Raw genomic sequence first — 17,023 nt, forward strand, 5'->3', positions numbered from 1 at the left:
AGGCATCCACTTGGCTATTATCTTAAGCCACGTTCTGTTTCCTTTTAAGTTGGTGTCAATAGAATATTTTCTGGCCATAGGCATTTCATTACTCATATTCGCATGTTTCTATCAATCTTGTAATACACAGTTTGGATTCCAATCACTCTATAGGCGTCGCACTCGGCTCCGGTACATCTTCGACAGCGTGCTTTACTCGAGCATCGATTCCAGACGAAGGACCCACGAAGTTGCCATCGTCTTCTGGCGTTTGAGGTCTCGAGGAAGCAACCGATGAGGCACTGGAGTCACCATCCAGATCCATTCCAGCTGGAGTCTGATATTGACAAAAGATATCGGGTCCTTCTTGAACAATGTTAGCATCTGACCTCATCTGACAAGCAATCTTCGCCAAACATACCTTCTAATAATGTTACAACTGCCATTCTGGATCTCGGGACCCCTTTCTGGTCCAGGGTATCATGAAGATATCCTTGGTCAGGGTGATTGATGATCAACTGCAGGAGATGTCGATTTCTCGGGTCAACCTTGAGGAGCCACTCGAGTTCTTCGAAAAACTCGAGAGGCAGAGACTGACGGGAGAGGTGGTCCTGGTGTAGATACATGCGGATCCCTCCGTTCTGCTGTATGGCGTGTGCATGGCCGGGCATTGCGTTACTTTTGACAGTTGAGTGTTGGGTTTGAATAATCCATCGAATGGTGATTTCGTCAGATCGGTAAATATCTGTCCTCAGCAGCAATTCGATTTTATCAGTCACTGATTCGGTCTCGGGGACCAACCTGTATCTGTTAGTGTTTTTCGTTCCTAATGGAATACGATTTGGATGTTCACATACCGAGCAATGAGCCCAATCTTCTCGCGGATACGGTCGCTGAAATCCTGCTCCAGGGCGCCTTCATCACAATGGTCGATCTCATATCCCAATCTGGCTGACACAACTCGGTTATCGAGCCTCCACAAGCTTGTCAAGGTAGGAAGATTCGAGATCGCGTCAACGGGAAGTGCAAGCAACGGAACCTGCCGGTCGAAAGCACGTCTGTAGTATTCGCGGTCCGCGATTAACCAGTCGGACTGGTCATCCATACTCCTCATGGAGCAAGTTCCGTTCACATCAACCACGGGGAAGATCTTTCGGTGTTGGAATTGGTGATAAGGCAAAGAGATGTTGGACTGCTGAAGCAATGTATCCACATCCCGCAGCAAGGCAAACACGTGAGGATTTTCGCTGCCAGGCACCAGGCCGTCAATCTCACGAAGAAGTGTTTCAGGTGTAGCATCTTGGATTAGGAGGATGTCCTTGAACAGTGGAGCCTGGCTGGGATATATTTTCTCGAGCCGGGGCGTTTGGAAGAGGCTATCTGGACCTTCCCAGACACAGCCGGAGAGTGAGACCCATCGACCTTGCGCCCCGTCGACCTGAATATAGATCAGGTCGTTCTGGATGAAGTCGTGCCTGAGGGGATATTAGCATGAATGCAAAGCTGGTCAAAACGAGACCTACCTAATCGAGTCACCCAGTCCATCAGACATCCGTGCGATATCACTGTAAATCGCGTCAAGTCGTACTTGAGAAGGATCGCCCCCAGAAACATGCTTCAGCAGCCGCGTACAGAAACCGATATCTCTCTTGACTGAGACACCCAGTAGCTCGAGAAAAGACCAATCATCGTCCAAGGGGATCTGGAGGAATGGTGATGTTCCATGACCAAGAAAGTCTGCGTATGGAAGATACGTATCACCAAGAGGGAGCATTCCGCCTCCATGGCAAGGCACCTTGACCGATTGCAAGGCTGTCCGAATATTCTCATTCTTCAAGTATGAGTCATCTTGAACATGGTGGATCTTCAAGAGCCGCAACCAGTCCACCGGGCGAGCATTGTGGACAAGAAATGCAAAGTCGATGGAGAGAGAGACAGTCCCCTCTGCAGATTCTGCCTGCAATCTTGGGATTTCCGACAAACCAAAGTTGGTAGACAGCCATGTCTTCCACCCAACTTCGTCCGTAACACCAGCGGAAAAGTAGGCTTCCTTCAGAAAGAAAGAGCCGTTGCGCTGCTTCAGCAATTCACTTGCCGAGTACGGCGATTTGGAAGGCAGATAAACAGATGATGCAGGACGAGGTCGACTGTCTTGGTCCGTGGCGACATGAGGATCAGCCGCGTCTGTGTTGCTCCATCCAGTGACGAAAAGGAATACAGCTGCTTTAATGAGCTGCTCCTCGGAAAGAGTCATTGCCTGTTCCGGCATGACGAGTTTCTCAGCGACAATTTGCTGAATCGCTGTTGCATCAAACGGTCTGACGTGGAGAAGTTGCATGAGATGCATTCTGTCTTGGTCAAGAGTAACTGCAGAGTCCACTTCCCAGGCGTCGAATCCTTCTGGTATAGAATGACAAAGGGCTGATGGAAGGAACAGGTTTCCTTCAACGGCTGAGGCCCATCTCCCATTGTGGAGAGGGATGAGGGACAACTGCCGCAACCTGGGTATGCATACCTCACGATCGCTTTGTTGAACGATCGCTCGCGCAACACGGATATGCCACTGCGTCGCTTCCGGTTCATGATTTTGGTGGAACACATGTGCATCCGAAAGCTGATCCACAAAGTCCCCGACGCGCAGAAGACGGACACCAAGGTTCTCCAGGAGTGGCCAGTCACTAGGCGAGTATTCCCGTGACAGGTACATCGATGCGGTGGCATCGCAGAGGGTGAGTGGCGCTCCATTGTCTCCTCTGAAATGAGAGGGGACGTAGAAGAGGTTGCTAGGTATGGCCAAATCGCCCGTTTCTGACCGGAGTATGGGCTTCGCGCGGAGACGCTGCATGATGCTGTCCTCGAGTTGCTTGAAGAACTCTTGCTGGTGAGGACCGAATGAGAGGTACTTCAGCCATGTCAGACGATATTGATCATGAGCCAAGAAGTAATCGACTGCATGCTCAAAGACACTGAGGATGTTGCAAAAGAGGGTGTCCTTGGAATCGGACCAGAGGTCGACAAGATTGGGAATGATCGAGAAGTTTGCTTGGATGCAAAACTGATGGTATGTTAGCTGAAGCAATGCAGATATAGGAGCTGTGTACGAACCTTGATGCCACAGTCTTGGATTGGGAATAATGTGTACACCTTTTGCGTGTCGACAGAGGGCTGGTCATCACTGTCAATGGGAAAGGCTAGCTGGGTCTCTGGACCTTCAGTCGACTCCCTCGTATCTTGGAAGACGAGAAATCTCTCCGAAAAGCCGTCGGACTTGAGAGTCGTGGTATAGTGTCCGTCCGTTGGGGAATGGTCATCCTGTCGTTGCAGGTCGCGTTCCTCGACAGTGCCGTCATCTTGAGTGATGCTGATTCTAAGCAGCCTAATATTCCGCAGAAGCATCAGGATCTTGGGATCGATGGCTTGCAGCTGTTCAACCATCTCTCGCTCTGAGTCCTTGTCGGATAACGAAAGGTACATCGAAGTACCCCGGTGGGATGAGGGTTCTGGGAAAGAATCCCATTGTGGAATCAGCTGTCGGTTGAGCTTGAACGAGTATTTCCTGGACCGGATCCAGGCCTGGTCGGCGATGTTGAAGACGGATCGGAGTCCGCTGTGCTGGTGGCAGAGTGCGTCGATATCCTGGGACGAGAGTCCGCGGCCGTTCCAGTCGATCCGAAGGTGGCCTTTCTTGTATGTGAAGGTAAGGGTTGACTTGACGGAGTCGTATTCTGTGTCGTCGGCGTTTTGGATGAGATGGTGGAGGATGTGGGTGGGTGTGTGGCTAGAAAGACTTGATCGGTTAATACCTTCATACTGTACTGACTGCGGGAAACACTCACTTGTCCTGACTTTCTTTCAAGTCATCATCGCGACGTTTTTTATCGCTTCGGATTCGCTCAATGTGCCTCCTCGCGTTGCGAGTCTCGCGGCATTCACCCAGTCTGCGAAACAAATCCATGTTGTGGTTGGGGTTGAACACCTGCCGGAATGCGTGATAAAGTCCGGCAAAAAGAGTATGCATGTCTTCAGGCAATATATATAAGGAACAGATGATCTGCCCCAGCCATCACGGCGGGCTTCTCCTTTTCATAGTCATTTTGGGACATGGCAGAGCTACAGTGAGGCTATGACTAGACCTAACAGCGAACAACACGCACCATCGCAGCCAAAAGTCGAGGCTGGATCCAGGCATTCCCCTCGGTGCCATACTTAAATCGGGCGATAACACGTCGAGAACCCCTGCTGGCGCCACGCAGCAATGTCAATTGCGCTGCAGGGCCTTCACAGTGGCTGCCTGCTGTCCCGCCTCATGATTTCTGAAACAGCGATAAGGCGTGTGGCTTGCCAGCGGTGAATCGCCAGGCACGAAATGCTGATGAGTTGTCCATGGTCACGTGAGATTCCCCTCCTGATGCCCAAAATAGAGCTGACGTCATGTATACAAGTGAGTCACCGAGGGGCAGTCTTTCGACCATCGACCATCTTCTTTCTTCTCTTTGTAGCTATCAAGTCCTTTGCGAGAAACGCCTAATCGGAACAGAGATAGCAAAGACTCGGCCAGAATGTGGCTCTGCTCCGTTCTATCGGACTTCGCCCACCCCGCATCTCCGTAAATCCGTAGGTCCGTAAGTCCGCAGATAGTCATAAAGATTTGAAATTGTTCAACCTCTCACGGGATGCTGCTTCCTGATAAAATAATCTTGGGCTGTATTCTTATGTTATGGCTACGGGAAGATCAACGTAGCTGTCGCCATCATGAGCACACCTCCACTCGACACGACGAACCTCTCCTTCCGCCACGTCATTGATGGGAAGCTGATAGGTAGCGAGCATTCTGACTGTCAAAGGGACCCAGAACAAATGATCGACTCTGGGAGGTTCCAGTCGCAGGTCCAAGGGAATTGGGCATCGCACCCAGCGCTGGTCGAATACATCGGTAGTCGAACGTCAAATTGTCCTTCGACGACTTGTTTCGGCATTGGAAGCGAAGAAGGGATTCATTTCCGAAACAGTCATCATAGCATTGAGCTTCTCGCATTCAACGGCAAGTCATTTTGATTTGAACCATCAAATGCATTGTTGGCTCATTCAAACAGCAAATCAGGAGCTCGCAGATGAGGTTATCCACGAGGATGCAGCCTTAGATTGTCAAAACCCACACTTCGCTGGAGATTGTGGGCGCGATCTCTCCATGGACCTTTCCATTGGTGCTTGCAGTAGCCAGGATTACTGCAGCGCTGGTGACAGGTAACGGCATCATCGTGAAGCCCCCGCCATTTACCCCTTACAGCATCTTAGAATTGCTGAGCTGGCTCGAAGAATTTCCCCCCCAGAGGTCTTTCAGGCACTCGGCGCCAACTGAAAGACTCTTCATTATACCAACTATAGTTCCGATTCTATCCTGAAGAGATGAAGACGAGGTTGTTCGCCGAGTGAAGCTCGAGGCGTGTGTTTGGGCCAGGAATGCTGCTGACGCTGAACGTCTTGGGCGCAGACTGGGGGTGGAATTCTCCGAATCAACAGTTGTGAGAAGCCAAACCCGATTGCATACTTCTCGGGGCATAAGAAAAGTGGAGTTGGTGGTGAATGGGGTCGACAGGCCCTGTTTTCGTTGTCAGCACCCAGGCGATACATATACACAACTAGAAACATAGATAATCGTACATTTATTTATTTTAATTTGCAGTTGTTCATTTTATTCCTCGCAACAGATCTATAATCTGATCATACAATGCGAAGACCTTGAGTTACCGAGGCTTTGGTACCTGTATACGCATTCGTATCAGGAAGTCTTATACAGATACTCTTCATGGTCAACACTTGTCTTCCACCTAATTCCTCGCTCGGGGATGTATATCTGCCGAGTCATCGCTCAACCTATATCGGATTGGGTAACTCCACAGGGCACGACAGTTGACAGGCCGTGTGACTAACCGATAATAATTGATTCAGGAATTGATTTGTGTTGATGCCTTGTTCATTGCGTTATAGCTTCGACTGAGTTTGACATCAAGAACTTTTCTGTCCTTGTTTATTCAAATTACTCGGCATGAGTAGCCCCAAACTCCAGCAAGCCGCAATTTTCCAGATACGGCCTCTATTTCTGTACGCGGTTCGTGCTCAATCATGGTAACTATAAGCAACGACCAATTCCCTCGTTAGAGGTCCCTCTTGCCGAACTCGGCCTCACTGATCTTTTGGTGAAACTATCAGTAACAGGAATATGTGGAACGAATTTTGCTATGGCCGCTGGAAAGATCACTCTATGGCGCTCTATCCTAGGCCACGAGGTAAAAGGCCGTGTTATTCAGCTAGGTACAGGTTTTGACGCTTATCAGTTCAAATCGAACAAAGAGTCGGTGTTTCGTGGGTCGCAGCAATTGTGGCCACTGCAAAATGTGCCTCCATGACGGTGGGGAAATATGCTGTGCAGGATGGCACATTTGCTTAATATACCATTATCCCATTCCAACACATGGTAGCACGTCCCGAAGGACTGCCAGATGAGCACTTGGCTTCTATTACGTGTGTTGTTGTGACAGCCTATACAGCGCTCAGTATCTGCAGTGCTACTCCAGGCCAGTGAGTTGCCATTCTGGGAGCTGGAGGAGTTAGGGCCTTAGGGGTTCAGTATACTCGTGCCATGGGGTATAGGGTTCTAGCTACCTATTGATCCAGAGAAACTCAAGAAAGAATATTGTGTCCGGTTACAACCAGAGGCATTTTTCGATATTTCTACAGTTGAAGATATTTCAGCGTTGGCATGGATATTATCAGGGGCAGTAGCGCTGTGGGAATCTTGGTTGTCACAGGAGCTGTTCAAGCCCATGAAACCTTTAATATGGGCTTGTCTGTGTTGGGGTCCCACCTCCTGATCAACGTGTTCGGCCCCATCCACTTCAGCTGATGGATAATGGCAGACGTGTCATTGCGTCCATGGTTAGATCAAAGAGCGATATTCTTGAAGCTGTTCAGTTTGTGCAACAGCAGGTAGTGCTGGCTAATGTGCACCTTTCAGTATCAAATGAGGCTTGTCAATGTCTCGTAATTCCTGCCTAGCTATTGACTGGACTCAGGTGACGAGGAAAGATGTCATCAAGGATGAAGTTGATGATCTTCTATCAAAGCACTTTCACCATCCAAGAAGTTACAGTTTTCAACGTTCCCTAAACATATAACAAGATCATGTGATTGTGATATAAATGCCAATTCATAATGTACTATGCTAATAGACCTTAGGATTCATATTCAGACTTATAGGTAACAATCCCTGATTGGATAGTGGGAATTTGTCAGACAAAGCGTGGACATTCATGTGGAAGGCAGTCATTATTCCACTGTAGTACATGTACCACCTATCAATGGCATTGATAATGCTGGTGTCACTGCACAATACCGTCAAAGCCACCATCAATGGCCATGTGGTGGGAAATATATGCAAGTCTACACGAGTAGAAGTGCTCTCGAGATAACACTGCAGCTGTGCAACACACCGCGCAAGCCACAGAGGCAAGCAAGGGGCTAAGCAACATGGTCCATGAATCTACATCCTGAACTGCATAGATGACATACAGGTATAATACAGCTTCTCGGTTTATTGATTTCATTTATAATTATGATAGCGCTCCGGGTGAGCTGAACAATAACCAAATGACCTCCTACCTGTTTCCCCGCCCTCATAATCCATTTATCGTGTTCACCTTTGTCGAGTCGGTTTGTTATGATGGAAGCCTCAAGTATATATTCGACAAAGGAATACGCCGAGCCACCTAGCCTAGAGAAGACGCTATTCCCTGTGACTGACATCGACCGTGGTATCGTGGGATGGGATGGCCAGGACGACCCGAGAAATCCGCAGAACTTCTCGCCAGCTCGCAAATGGGCGTTACTCGTGCTCATCAGCTTTATAACCTTCCTGACTCCTTTGGCATCGAGCATGCTGTCCCCTGCCGTGGGCTACATGGGCAAAGACTTTGGAGTAAGGAACGAGACGCTGCTCTCCTTTACCGTCAGCATCTATCTTCTAGGCTATGTGGCAAGTTCTTCTACCAGCTGCGAATCATTGTTTACTGCCTAACAGATATTCCCATAGTTTGGTCCCCTTTTTCTGGCTCCGTTGAGCGAAGTCTACGGTCGTCGAGTCGTGGTCAGCTCCAGCAATTGGTTCTTTGTTCTGTGGCAGATTGGATGTGCCCTCGCCCCAAACATTGCTTGTCTGACGGTGTTCCGACTGTTTACTGGAGTTGGGGGCGCTGGCTGTCTCACTTTGGGTGCGGGCGTGATTTCAGACCTCTTCCCCATCGAGAAACGAGCGCTGGCAACGTCCATCTGGAGCGTTGGTCCTACGGTCGGTCCGGTTGTTGGACCTATCTGCGGGGGATTTATTGGCCAACAGGTCGGCTGGCGCTGGGTATTTTGGGTGTTGTTGATCGCAGGGGGCGCTACGGCACTGGCCATGGAGTTTCTCAATCGAGAGACATACGCCCCCGTCCTCATTCAGAGGAAAACAACCCGGTTGGCACAGAAACTGAATCGACCCGACCTGCAGAGCGCGTACGAGCTTCAACGCGGCGAAAAGACATCGATTTCCCGGGCTTTGAAGCAGGGCTTCAGGCGGCCGGCTGTTCTTCTCTCCAAGTCGCCGATCATAGATCTCCTGGCCATATATATGGCTCTCGTATATGCCCTGCTCTACCTGTTCCTCACCACCATCACCACTGTTTTCATAACCATTTACGGCTTCTCTACACAGCTTTCTGGTCTGGCCTATCTCGGCATCGGCATTGGCTTTTTCATCGGCCTTGCTGGGGTCGCTCTCACGAACGACAAAGTGGCTGTGAAACTGGCATCCCGCAATGGAGGCAACTTCCAGCCCGAGATGCGGCTGCCAGCGCTGATCTGCTATTCGTGTATCCTGCCCATCAGCTTCTTCTGGTATGGATGGACAGCTGACCAACATGTACATTGGATTGTGCCCATCGTCGGCATGCTGCCCTTTGGCATTGGCGCAGTCGGCATCTATCTGTTGATTCTCACGTATGCCATCGACTGCTACCCCGAATATGCAGCCTCGGCCAATGCGACTTTGACTGCCGCTCGGTCCCTTCTCGGAGCTCTCCTTCCTCTGGCTGGTCCCAAACTGTTTGGCAATCTTGGTCTGGGATGGGGGAATTCGCTGCTGGGGTTTCTGGCTTTGGCTTTTGTCCCGGTGCCGATCATCTTCACAAAGTATGGAAAGCTCATCCGGGAAAAGTATCCAGTGAAGCTCTAAACGAGATTCAGCTTGCTTTTGTCCGATAGACGCGGTGCTTTTGTGTGGACTTGAAGGAAGCACATGGCGTACAACAAGCAAGATATAACAATATATACTTACACACGAACCATACTAGTACCAGTCATTGTTATCGGATCAACACATTGTATTCAGTGTCATCACTAAACCTGCACTTAGTATGATAGCACATTCACTAATATTACACTTTATCACCTGGAAATATCATTGAGTTCCTGCTCATTCTGCTCAAGCAGGACCAACCAGGTGACTCAACAATATGCATCACGTGGTCTGTGTCACTGCATCACGTGAACTTTCAACGATCGCAACTTTGGCTTCTGTTTCCTTCAACAACCGCTTATTTCTTTTTGATGCTGCGAAGATGGACCTTGGAGCGCGTCTTGCGCAGTCCGTCCAGAGTAACCTGGACCAAACCGACCGTACAAACAAACCGACTGTTGAGATGTTTTCACCATCGTGCATCCAATCCTAGAAAGAGCATCATCGCGCAGCATCACCGGAACCATCCGCGACCGCGCACTCTAACCACCGCGGCCATCCCGACTATCTTAGTTCCTCCAGTCATATTTGTCGGACTGTTGGTGTCTCTATGGGCCTGGAAATGCTTCTGGATCATTGCCCTGCAAAACAAGCTCTTGTACCTTTCATGGTTGCCACCGTTTTCCCGCTCCGATGAGATTGCCAGCTACGAGACCGAATGTAGGCCTGTGCAATGGGAGAAGAAGCAGATTCGGAGCCTTGATGGCACCAAACTGGCCGTATGTGAAGGCCACATCCCACACCGTGGCCAAAGCCAAAGAACGACCAAGGCGAGAAAACAATCCGTCGTCATCTGCTACTTCCAAGGTAACAGCGGATCAACTCCTCTGCGTCTGCCACTTCTCTCCCAGTTCTTGCGGGCGGTCACTGCATCATCACAGCAATCCTTATCCAATGTGGACTACACCATAGCCGCCTTGTCGTATCGGGGTTATTGGACTTCCTCTGGCCGCGCGACGGAGTCGGGCATCAAGCTAGACACCCAAGCGTTCTTGGACTGGGTGTCAGAAACCTATTCGGCGCCTGATACAGACCTTGAAATCATTCTCTGGGGCCACAGTCTGGGCTCTGCCGTTGCAAGTGATGCTGTTTCCACGTATCTCTCGCGTCACAAGGTCGACCACGCTTCAAAACCAAGAAACAGTAGCTCGGCACAAATAACCGGGTTGATTATGGAGGCACCAACGTCCAACATCAAGGACATGCTAATCAGTCTCTATCCTCAGAAGTGGCTACCGTATCGATATCTGTGGCCTTTTTCGTGGAATAACTGGTGCAATGCGACGGCCTTGGAGCGTTTGGCCGTTCTTCGTGATCAGAATAAGCATCAAATGAGTACCGAAGCCACAAGCTCAACATCATCTGTTCCTCCAATACTTATAGTCTCTGCTGAAAAGGATGAGGTGATTCCGCCATATGTGGCCGGTCAATTGGAGGACAAGGCAAACAGTCTTGGACTAGACATTGAGAGGAAAGATGTACTCGGGGCGATGCATACAGAAGCACCGATGAAGATGGAGGGCAGGAATGCAATGGTGGATTTTATTAAGATAGTATCATCCACTGGAAAGAATGTTCAATAGCTGGTCTATCATTATTAGCGTATCATTATATTATTAACAAGTGCGATATATACAACACGCAAGTTATGCAACCCTATTATCCACAATATCGATCCCATATCTCTCCTTTCCAGAATCCTCCTGGTTAATCCACCCCAATCGGAACATGAGCCCTGAAAATATGCCCTGCCGACGCATCTCCTTTTCGCTCATCCATTCCGAACCTTCAGGAAGGAACTTGCGCGTACACAGCTCACTGCCTGCCACCAAACTGGCGGCTCCCGCAATCGGAGCTGGATTATGCATTAAGCGGACTGGCTTCCAGGCGAGGAGGCATGCAATCGCAGTGCACAAAAAGGAAATTGCGAGCAAAATCTGTAGCGCAATTTTGGAAGCACGGTCCTGCTTTAGACGGGAGGCAGGCGATACAACAAGAGCAGAATAGGTCGTATCCTTATTCTGTCCGGCGATCGCGAGGGACGATGCGTTTGTTTGGTCTGTTTGATTCATTGCCTGGCGCATGTTCAGCGAGATTGCCAGCGCCATGTATTTGGAATAAGAATCGTTGATGGCTTTGAAAAGACGAGGAATATTAGCTGAACCCATCAGTTCTGAGACTGGCACCGCATTCAGGCCGTACACCACCGTTTGATAGAAGATATCGGTATAATTCCTCATGTCGTTGACGAAGTAAACCGTGGCGGAACTAATATGATATTGTGGTCGGTATTGGTGCGTGTTAGACCCACGACCATTATCCAACACATGAGCTGTCGACTCATCTGGTACCGGAGGATGAGCCGTGTCAAGTTCTAGACCAGGGAGGAGGAATGTGGCATCAGTCATGACCTCCTCTACGAGCTGATCACAGACACCCGTTGTCACGTTCGTTGTGTTGTTACTCCCAGGGGCGAACTCGCCAAAGGTGAAACCCAAACTCGGGCAACCATCCGGGTTATTCCCAGCAGAGTAGATTGACCGCGGGTAGGCCTCCCAGTCCTCATACGCCATTGTGTTCACCCAGACATCTTCCTTGCCCCATTTTACAAATTCTTGATAATTGAGATCCCCCTTTGCGCTGTGAAGCAACGGCCCGGCGTGCAGATCAAAGATTCTCCCGCCGTGCACTCCAGACAAGGCGACCGAGGTGTTTTCGTTGGTAAGTTGTTCTGGGAAATAAATTGTGGTGTTGAACTTGGTCACGGTTTCGTTGCCATAAGTGCCTCCACGGACACAGTGGGGGTACATGGTCTTGAGATCGACGATAGTTTGCAGGCTAGCATACGGGATGTACTTTGACGGAAGAAGAAAGGAGTTCTTGGTTTCGGAATAAAGAGTTGCAGAGTCCAGAGCCGTGCAGTTGACCTTGGGGCGAAGAGCAGGAACCCTGAGAGTCATCCGCGCAGTCGACTGGTTTTTGGCATCGGTCGCATTGAGATCGTCGAATGATACAGGGGACCGCATGGTGGGAAAGACGAGGTCATCCCAGATCAGTCGGCGTGAGCTGAGATTAGCATGCTCTACCAGGCTGAAGATAGCGCCGGCTGAGTTGTCACTGTATCCGTCGGCCCAGCTGAGGTTCCAGACGTCAGTTCGGTCAACGGACGTGGTTTGAGATGATATATTCTGTTGCTGTTAGAAAGATGGCATTGAATTTGACACAAATGGAAACCCACAGTGGTGTCGATATTGTAAAGACCCGAAACAGCAATTGTAAACAGACTCGCGGTGATGGCACCTAGCAAACTAAGAAACACTGCAAGTTGGCCATCACGAATCGACTTCCACATCGCCACCACTGGCATGTCGCGTAGGTAGTTGACAAAGATCCACTTATGGCTGGTGTTGCTCTGGCTGAGTGACCGAAAAGGAGCCAGCAAAGAGATTCCCGAGTCGAATGTTGGATATATAAGGGAGACACACAGAATGACGAATGCCGGAATGTATTTACTGAAGATGGTGGTGGTAGAATTGTTCGGAACCTGCAGGATCCCGTCGAGTCGATCGGATTGATGCTGCAGGACTTCAAGAATGATAATGAGAGCCAGCGGAGTGATCAGGGCCATCAGTCGAAAGGGCAGATCGTAGGCCAGCGGCGTCCAGATCTTTTTGGGTTTTCCAAAGCGAGGTGATAGGTCTTGTGGCGGCGTAGAGCTCATTTCATCCTTTTTCACGATATGCTGTTCGGTGAGGATGCTAAATGCATGGCGGTCCTGGCCGTCGATCTCACGGGGATCGACACGAGTGGAGAATCGCTGACCTTCGAGGGTCTTCTTCAGCTGGTCGTTGTCCATGTGGCCATGACCATCGAGTAGTCCTGTGAGACGACTGCTGCCGGCTAGGAAAGTGGCGATGGCACCGACAGTGTCTGGACTCCGGGGAACCACGTTGTCCGGACGGTAAAGCATGACAAGGACCGTGAGGACGATTATGACTAGCAGACAGGCCTCCATGAGGGCGATGGGTGTTTTCTGCACAAAGAGGCGGCCTTCCTCATAGATGCCAGTGGCTGCCAGGTTCGTATCATTGGAGATGCCTTCGCTGCCGTACAGCACATAGATTGTTTGTACGATCAAGGTTCTCCACACTTTGCTGACGGTTTTCATGAGTTCTTGAGGATCCAGAAATGGCGTGTAGTCGGAATACCCGCTGTTCACCAACATGAGGCGAAACAGAGCCTTACTCGCAACCTCGGTGCCCAGATCATCTCCCAAACTGTACGAGATTCCTGAAAGCATTATCCTAATTCCAGTGATGATATCAGAGGAAATAGCATCGTTGAGCGGCCAACCGGCCACCTCGCTGGGAAGACCCGGGATAGGCCCAATGGGTGTCGCATTCAGCCCCGGTCCGCTCTGCGTGTTGGCATCAGACGGATCGATCTGGACGCGCGCCATGTTCATCTGAAAGTCCTGTCGGCAGATGACGCCCGTGACATTGACGATTTCCAGCGTCGACGATGTGGCAATCACGGGCGTGTTGTAATTAGAACTGACAATTTCCTCCGCGTTGGGCACCAGATTCTGGGTATAGCGGGCGTCCAGGGTGGCAAAGAACAGCCGTGGTTTCTCCAACTGATCATCACCACAGTAGGCATTGAAATTGGACATCCGGACATACACCAGCCGGTCGGGGAGGATGGTTCGTTGGCGATCGTGCAGCGTGGTGGTGACATCCTGATACCAAGGTTCACCAGAGGAGCACAGTCCGTCGGTGACATTGAAGGAGATGACCACTTCGTCTACCGCGTTGGAAGAGCTGGAAGTCCCATTCAGCTGCCAGGTCACATCCAGAGGCTCACAGTATAGTAAGGGCCATACGCCCGTCACATTGGCTGTAATGGAACGGAGGTCTGATGGCACAGGGCCCTTGACCTGAAAGGGCTGAACTAGAAAATCATCGGAGGTTCCAGCTGGGTACGGGAGATCTTGGGCCATGAGTCCATAGGCGACGTCGAATGGATTGTAGCCACTGAACCCATGAGTAGGGGCTTTCGTGAAGGGGAATTGGAACCCCCAGGGTGTCGTTGCAACAGGCGCCATATCACGGATGCTCTTGGTTGACTGAAGAACCAGCAGACTGGTGGAAAAACCGGTCATCAGACGCAGCAGCAAAACGACTCCGATGGAGGAAACGACAGTCCAGTGGCGGTTCTTGATGGCCGTCCACGCAGCGAGGAAGTGGATTTGGCCGACATAGTCCAGCAGCAGCGATCGATCTGGCGAAGTCCAGTTCTGCTGCAATTCCCTCCACGGAACCAGTGTCTTGCACCAGTAGTCGGCTTGTCGCCAGCATCCTGCGACGACGACCAGAACGGCCGTGGGACCATACATCCAGGCGTAGTGGTCGGTGGACAGCACAGCAATTCCATTGCCATCATTGGCAAAGTGGTATAGAATGCCGAGGCCGACTCCCATGCACATCAAAAAGGCTAGAAAAGAGCCCAAAAAGGCGTTGCTGAGCCAAACCGAATTAAACATGGGCGCTTGCAGGGCCGCTGCAGGATCAGCAACGGTCGTTGCGGGGGGCTTCTCATCTTCATCGTCGGCCGATCGATTCGTAAAGAACGGCCGGTCGCTCTGCTGCGATGCGACCGGTCGCTGGCCCAGATCAAGCGAGTGCAGTTCCATCGACATGGTGGGAAGCAACCGGTGGAACGACATTCGACAGGACAGGATTCAACACGGATTCAGGGACTCATCGCGAGAAAATTGAAGGAATCGACCCCGGTCGCACTAAATGACAGGAGCAACACGCCACAGCTAAGCCGCAGGTGGAATGAGGCGGCTGGATGGACGGATTGTAGAGAAGGATCGTGCTAGAGCGCGATGGCGTTGTCGATCGGCCACAAGGTGGACCTGTTTGGGGGCCGTTTGGCGGCTGCGGTTTAGACGCTGGCTATGTACATGGCTATAGCTCAGAGTACTCGTCGATGAAACGGCTGGTCAAGTCGTCCTGAATCCACTGCTCGATGCGCTCTGCCGTCGAGCTGACCAGCTTTTCATAGTGCGAGAAGCGAGGGAAGAACATGGACTGGTGCGCGTCGACTTCGTTCATGTTCTCCATGCACATCGGAGTCCAGCGATCGTCTTTGGGGATGTAGCAGAACTTGCGAAGGCTTTTGCCGTCATTGGATGTAGATTCACTCTTCTCCGTCTTTACAGTGTCTGAGTCGGATTTGGATTCCGTTTTGGCAGTTGTCGAATCCGACTTGGTTGTTTCCAACGCAGCATCCTCTGGCTTCAACTCCAAATCTTTCTCTTCGGTTGCGTCTTGTTCGTCTCCGTCATCCCGATCGCTGTTCGTTTCCTCCAATTCCTTTTTGGAATCTTTTTTGAATGTCCCTGTACTTGCTGTATAGTAGTTGACGAATCTGACTCGATACATAGAATCATGTTCACGATTCTCGGGATCCTCCAGGCGAGCAAGTCTTTTGTATCTTTTAATCAGCTCTGGATAGTTGTGCATACATCCCGCATGGTCGTAGAAGGACTGGACATATCGCGGAATCGACCGTGACAGATGGTTGGAATATTTCGAGATGAAATGTCGGACACCACCCCATCCTTTCCACTGAGTGAGATGGACGTCATTGTCGAAAGATGGATCGAATCGGGGATCATCTTCGGGCGGTGCTATTTGATCTGCACCCGACCCAGAGTCTTCGTTCTCGTCCTGCTTCTTTTCAAACAGACTCCCAATGCCAGTCGGGATCACGCGTGGATGCAGACCGAGAAAAGGGACGTCAAAGTTGATCAGACCGAGAATGCGATGTTTACACGCGTTGCTGTCGTCTTCGAGCAATGCAACTTCTGCAGTCACGATCCCTCCCAGACTGTGACCGAGCAGGATGATATCCAAGTCTGGGGCTTCGTGTGGTGATAGCCTGGCCATCAGCATGGCTCAAGTGATCCAGGGATGCACTCACCATTGGCTAAAGTTATCCCGGGCAATACTCATATTCCCTCTAGTTTTGTACCGCGGATACACTTTGGTATAGACATCATGCGACTCGTCGACGAGGAGTCGAACAGCATCGTGGACGTGCCTGGGGAAATCGTGGAAACTGGTCTCAGAGCCTAGAAAGCCGTGGACGTAGACGAGCAGCAGCCGGCGTTTCTGACCAGATGCAGGCGCATCTTTTGCGATGCTGTCGTCGATGGAGGAGCGAGAGATGCCTGGAGCCAACGAGGACATTGGAGATACGGATTGGGACTGATATTCATGCTGCTGTCAATCCGTGGATGCGAGGACGAGGGAATGCGGGGTTCCTTAGTCAACAGTCTGCGGTATAGCAGTACGGGATCCACGGGTCTACAACACAGACCTCCACTCATCCATGGGTCCATCCCTCGTACCTTTTCTTCACAATTCCTCGCATTTTATTTCGTAATCAACATGAAATAATCAACCTTGTTTTCATGATGTTCTCACGCCAGAAATCATCAAAATACCCCTTACTTCTCTCTACGCCAAGCAGGGATTGTGCCAATTGCTGCATGCAGCATTCCTCGGCATTCGATCTCCCTTGCTCGGCCGAGCTTGGTGACCCAAGTAACCACTCGTTGCTGGTTTGAAACAGTAAAACAAACACAGTATATCCTCAGTTCCTTCAAATCAACGCATCATTATTATCATCTTTTGATCCCTC

At 50.5% G+C, this 17,023-nt stretch overlaps 6 protein-coding genes across 6 annotated transcripts; 3 read left to right on the plus strand and 3 right to left on the minus strand.

Annotated features, from left to right (window-relative positions):
• Positions 1 to 316: 316 nt before the first annotated feature.
• ASPWEDRAFT_699683 (uncharacterized protein) lies at positions 317 to 4,140 on the minus strand. Its single transcript, XM_040839089.1, has 5 exons — positions 3,816 to 4,140; positions 3,085 to 3,766; positions 1,503 to 3,034; positions 837 to 1,454; positions 317 to 780 (listed from the first exon to the last, which is right to left on the minus strand). Exons 1-5 carry the CDS (start codon positions 3,995 to 3,997, stop codon positions 357 to 359), a joined length of 3,438 nt encoding a protein of 1,145 aa, XP_040683744.1. The 5' UTR covers positions 3,998 to 4,140; the 3' UTR covers positions 317 to 356.
• Positions 4,141 to 6,137: 1,997 nt separating this feature from the next.
• Positions 6,138 to 6,293, plus strand: ASPWEDRAFT_73656 (uncharacterized protein; the record flags this gene model as incomplete). Its single annotated transcript, XM_040839357.1, has 1 exon — positions 6,138 to 6,293. A coding segment is annotated over one exon (156 nt), but the record flags the coding sequence as incomplete, so codon positions are not given.
• A 1,333-nt stretch (positions 6,294 to 7,626) lies between these two features.
• Positions 7,627 to 9,571, plus strand: ASPWEDRAFT_62771 (MFS transporter; the record flags this gene model as incomplete). Its single annotated transcript, XM_040838668.1, has 3 exons — positions 7,627 to 7,689; positions 7,760 to 8,011; positions 8,069 to 9,571. The coding sequence occupies 3 exons, from the start codon at positions 7,627 to 7,629 to the stop codon at positions 9,245 to 9,247; spliced, it is 1,494 nt and encodes a 497-aa protein (XP_040683746.1). The 3' UTR covers positions 9,248 to 9,571.
• A 47-nt stretch (positions 9,572 to 9,618) lies between these two features.
• On the plus strand, positions 9,619 to 10,893 carry ASPWEDRAFT_120430 (uncharacterized protein; the record flags this gene model as incomplete). Its single annotated transcript, XM_040828986.1, has 1 exon — positions 9,619 to 10,893. A coding segment is annotated over one exon (1,275 nt), but the record flags the coding sequence as incomplete, so codon positions are not given.
• Positions 10,894 to 10,924: 31 nt separating this feature from the next.
• Positions 10,925 to 15,158, minus strand: ASPWEDRAFT_699784 (DUF3433 domain-containing protein). Its single transcript, XM_040839090.1, has 2 exons — positions 12,549 to 15,158; positions 10,925 to 12,498 (listed from the first exon to the last, which is right to left on the minus strand). The coding sequence occupies exons 1-2, from the start codon at positions 15,033 to 15,035 to the stop codon at positions 10,957 to 10,959; spliced, it is 4,029 nt and encodes a 1,342-aa protein (XP_040683748.1). The 5' UTR covers positions 15,036 to 15,158; the 3' UTR covers positions 10,925 to 10,956.
• Positions 15,159 to 15,282: 124 nt separating this feature from the next.
• On the minus strand, positions 15,283 to 16,569 carry ASPWEDRAFT_54781 (uncharacterized protein; the record flags this gene model as incomplete). The annotated part of the gene is made up of 2 exons (XM_040838104.1): positions 15,283 to 16,258; positions 16,301 to 16,569. The coding sequence occupies 2 exons, from the start codon at positions 16,567 to 16,569 to the stop codon at positions 15,283 to 15,285; spliced, it is 1,245 nt and encodes a 414-aa protein (XP_040683749.1).
• Positions 16,570 to 17,023: the final 454 nt, after the last annotated feature.

This window comes from Aspergillus wentii, assembly GCF_001890725.1.
Source record: "Aspergillus wentii DTO 134E9 unplaced genomic scaffold ASPWEscaffold_9, whole genome shotgun sequence".
Classification (NCBI taxonomy): domain Eukaryota; kingdom Fungi; phylum Ascomycota; class Eurotiomycetes; order Eurotiales; family Aspergillaceae; genus Aspergillus; species Aspergillus wentii.

Coding starts and splice junctions, on each gene's coding strand:
- ASPWEDRAFT_699683 (XM_040839089.1), bottom strand. CDS start 3,997: ATGCATACTCTTTTTGCCGGACTTTATCACGCATTCCGGCAGGTGTTC. Junction 3,767..3,815: donor TTGAAAGAAAGTCAGGACAA/GTGAGTGTTTCC, acceptor TAACCGATCAAG/TCTTTCTAGCCACACACCCA. Junction 781..836: donor AAGATTGGGCTCATTGCTCG/GTATGTGAACAT, acceptor TAACAGATACAG/GTTGGTCCCCGAGACCGAAT.
- ASPWEDRAFT_699784 (XM_040839090.1), bottom strand. CDS start 15,035: ATGTCGTTCCACCGGTTGCTTCCCACCATGTCGATGGAACTGCACTCG. Junction 12,499..12,548: donor TTTACAATATCGACACCACT/GTGGGTTTCCAT, acceptor TAACAGCAACAG/AATATATCATCTCAAACCAC.